This window comes from Papaver somniferum, chromosome 7, assembly GCF_003573695.1.
Source record: "Papaver somniferum cultivar HN1 chromosome 7, ASM357369v1, whole genome shotgun sequence".
Lineage (NCBI taxonomy): Eukaryota > Viridiplantae > Streptophyta > Magnoliopsida > Ranunculales > Papaveraceae > Papaver > Papaver somniferum.
In genome coordinates this window covers 148,134,615-148,137,817 of record NC_039364.1, presented here as the reverse complement: position 1 = coordinate 148,137,817, position 3,203 = coordinate 148,134,615, and the positions used below count along the sequence as shown (strand labels likewise).

At 34.4% G+C, this 3,203-nt stretch overlaps 1 protein-coding gene across 1 annotated transcript; it reads right to left on the bottom strand.

Moving 5' to 3' along the window:
* Window positions 1-797: 797 nt before the first annotated feature.
* Window positions 798-2,427, bottom strand: LOC113298697 (zinc finger protein ZAT5-like). The gene has a single exon (XM_026547508.1). It carries the CDS (start codon window positions 2,235-2,237, stop codon window positions 1,152-1,154), a length of 1,086 nt encoding a protein of 361 aa, XP_026403293.1. The 5' UTR covers window positions 2,238-2,427; the 3' UTR covers window positions 798-1,151.
* Between the last annotated feature and the right edge of the window lie 776 nt (window positions 2,428-3,203).

Here is a 3,203-nt window from a genome sequence, read left to right as displayed (position 1 = left end):
AACGAGTGCATGAACGGGTTTGGAGGAAAAATGGAGTAAAAACTACCCATAACAGCCTCTAATAAGACCAAATTGGTAGTCACTCTTTCAAAATGAAAGAGTTATGCTACCCATATGATTTGCTCTTAATAAGTATACTCTTCGACATTACTTTTAAAGATTCCGACTCTTCAAAATGATTTGCCCCACCCTTATCCTAGGCCTGCTACTGGCTAGTATTGATACTTGCATCACATTACTTAAAGACTTGGTTTTTGCTTAGCAAGTGATCTAGTGATCGACATTCTTACAAGGTTGAGCAACATTAAATGAGTAATTAATAATCTCTTGACGCAGAACTTTGATCCATCTACAAAATTTAATGCAGTAAGTATTTTGCTATGGAATCTAATAAAAGATTTTCCAAGTTATTACGATATTAATATGGTCTAAACAGAATTTTACCAAGCGTGTATTACCATTAATATTTGATTACCATTAATAAAAAAAATGAATTCCGAAGAGCCTTTTCCAGTGGCTACTAATTCCTATTCTTGCTTTGGTTTTGAGCCAAAGAAATATGAATGAACCAAATTCCAAATTACATGATTATTCCTTGGAAAAATTAGTGATAAAGATTAAAGGATAATAAAAATGTGTATATTAAGCTATAGAGAGAAAGAGAGAGAGAGAGTAATACAGGTGGAATTGGTAGTTAAGTACTCACACTTCCTATCCATTTATTCTGTGTGTGACTTTTGTAATGAAAACCAACAGAAAACCAAATGAAATGAGAGAAGAAAGACAACCCTTTAAACTTTCCTTGTAATCAAAACAAGCAATAGTTGGAGGAAGAACCTAATCCACTAACACTTTTTTGTTGGTACAAGAAACCCTAAAATTAACTTCTACTTTCTCTCAATCTTTTTTTCTTTTACATAATTAGAATTTTGACACTAAAATTGGGAAAAAAAAATTATTACAAAAATAACTGAACAATTGTTGTAAATATAATTGAGCTAAGTCAAATGATGATGAACAAATTGAGGTAAGAAAAGAAAAAATTGAATTGAAAGAATCAATAATTGTGAATATTAATAAAAAAATCACAATGCTAATAATTCACATTAAAGACGAATTAGAGAGATTAAAATGATAATTTGGGGTATTGTTTAGTAATGGCAATCAACTAAAGCAGAAGCAGAGAAAACCAGAGATTGTTGTTTAGAATTAGAATTTGAACCGAAAGTGAATTTACTCTGTTGTTCATCGTCTTGGGGTGCTGGTAAATTTAGATCCAATGACAGTAGATTTCTTGTTTTCTGCATCTTCGGGTGATAAAATTCTTCAGTTCCAGATATACTCGTGATTGTGTTTTTGCTAGTATTGTTATGATTAATAATGGCAGAAATTGCAGAAGAATTTGTTGTTGTTGCTGCTGCTGTAATTGGGGTTGTTCTATGTCTTCTCATATGACCACCCAAAGCTTGACCAGAAGAAAATTCAGCGCCACAAATTGAACACTCATGAACTTTTGATTTGTTGTTGTTAAAACCCATTGATGACGAAGTTGTTGTCGTTGCTCTGGAAACTGGAATTTGGGCTTCGGATAATAATACCAGAGATTTCTTCAATTGCTGTTGTTGATGATCTTCAACCATAAGAAGATTCTTAGGCTTTTTATGACTAGCTCTATGACCACCTAAAGCTTGAAAAGAAGGAAAACACCTATTACAAGTTTTGCATTCATAAACATAGAACCCAGATTTCCCTATTATTGGCGCTTCTGTAATTCTTCTACTATTAAATCTTGGGACAGCAACTTCCATTAAGTTAGCTGTAGTAGTTGCAGTAGGAATTACAACGTCTTCTTCTTCGTTGTCTTCCTCCGGATGTTGAATACTTGTTTTATCATTACCATGTCCTCCTCTAGCTAAGAGAATCAAACAATTCGCCATATCTTCATCTTCTTGATCTTCAGCTTCGTTATTAGTGATAAATCCAGTTGTGGTGGACGAAGTCGGAGAAACAGAAGAATTATTCATTATAATCTGAGTATTATCATTATTATTGTTATCATCACCATTTTCAACATTACCACCATCATCATCATCACCGCTACTAGTAGCTGCAGTATTAGTTAAAGCAAGAATAATCGGAGACTGAAGTCTTTGACGTTTCGTACGTTTTCCTTTAGCTATATACGAAATATCGTTAGAACCCATATTCAGAATCATGTTTTCCTCTTGAATCTCCATGAAAATGAAAAGATCAAAGCGCCACCACCACCACTACTGCTCTGTGAGATAGAAAAGAGAGAAAGGAGGAGAATGAGAGAGAGATGGGTGATGGAGGAAAGAGTGAGTGGGCGTTAATATATATATTTATAGAGAGTGTGTGTGTGTCAAGGAGGGGGGGAATGAATGAGAATGAGAGAATTTTAGTTGTCAAGGAGCCGACTCTTTCTCTCTAGGTGTCTGTGTGTGTGCTGTGAAAACCGTGAATAAGTCCGCCAATTAATCCTTTTCTTTATGTTTTCTTGCGTTTATAACCTTTGGAAGTTAATTAGTTGTTCTTGTTTGTGGTTTAAATAAGGAAAATTTTCATTCTCTGGTCCAGCTTCATACTGCTTTGATTGTGAAATTATAGTATATGCAAAGTTTGTTATAGAGAGTGTCTGGTGTTGAGCCGTACGAAAAGAACAACCACCACACCACTACTACTATCTTACTTGCGGCCTTCTCATTTTCCATATTTCTAGTTCACTTTTTGTTCACCAACATTCCAATTTTGGGTGAACAAAACACCACTTAGGATTTGCATGTGGAAGTCAAATTTTTTAGGAGCTAATTGTCAAGTGCCATTAGTTGGCTCCGATCCTTACTGTGAAATACATATTTTTGGGCTTTGGTCGAGCTTAGAAAATTTTCAAATCCCTATCAAGTGTCTGGGTAGCCAAAGTGATCAAGTAAGTATGTGGCTATTAATTTTGTGATCAAACACTTGAATCGCTTAAGGCATGAGAGAGATTTAATGTGATCTCTCGGTTCTGGACTTATAGGATAAGAGCTCCGCATTTTTATATGGCTTAGTTCACCTCTCTTCACCACGTTTAATGAGGCTACTTTCATGAATTAATTTTTAGTATGATTTGATTTCTTTATGGCATTGCATCGTTATTTATGATTGATTTTATAACCGGGCTATACAAAAACTTACATACA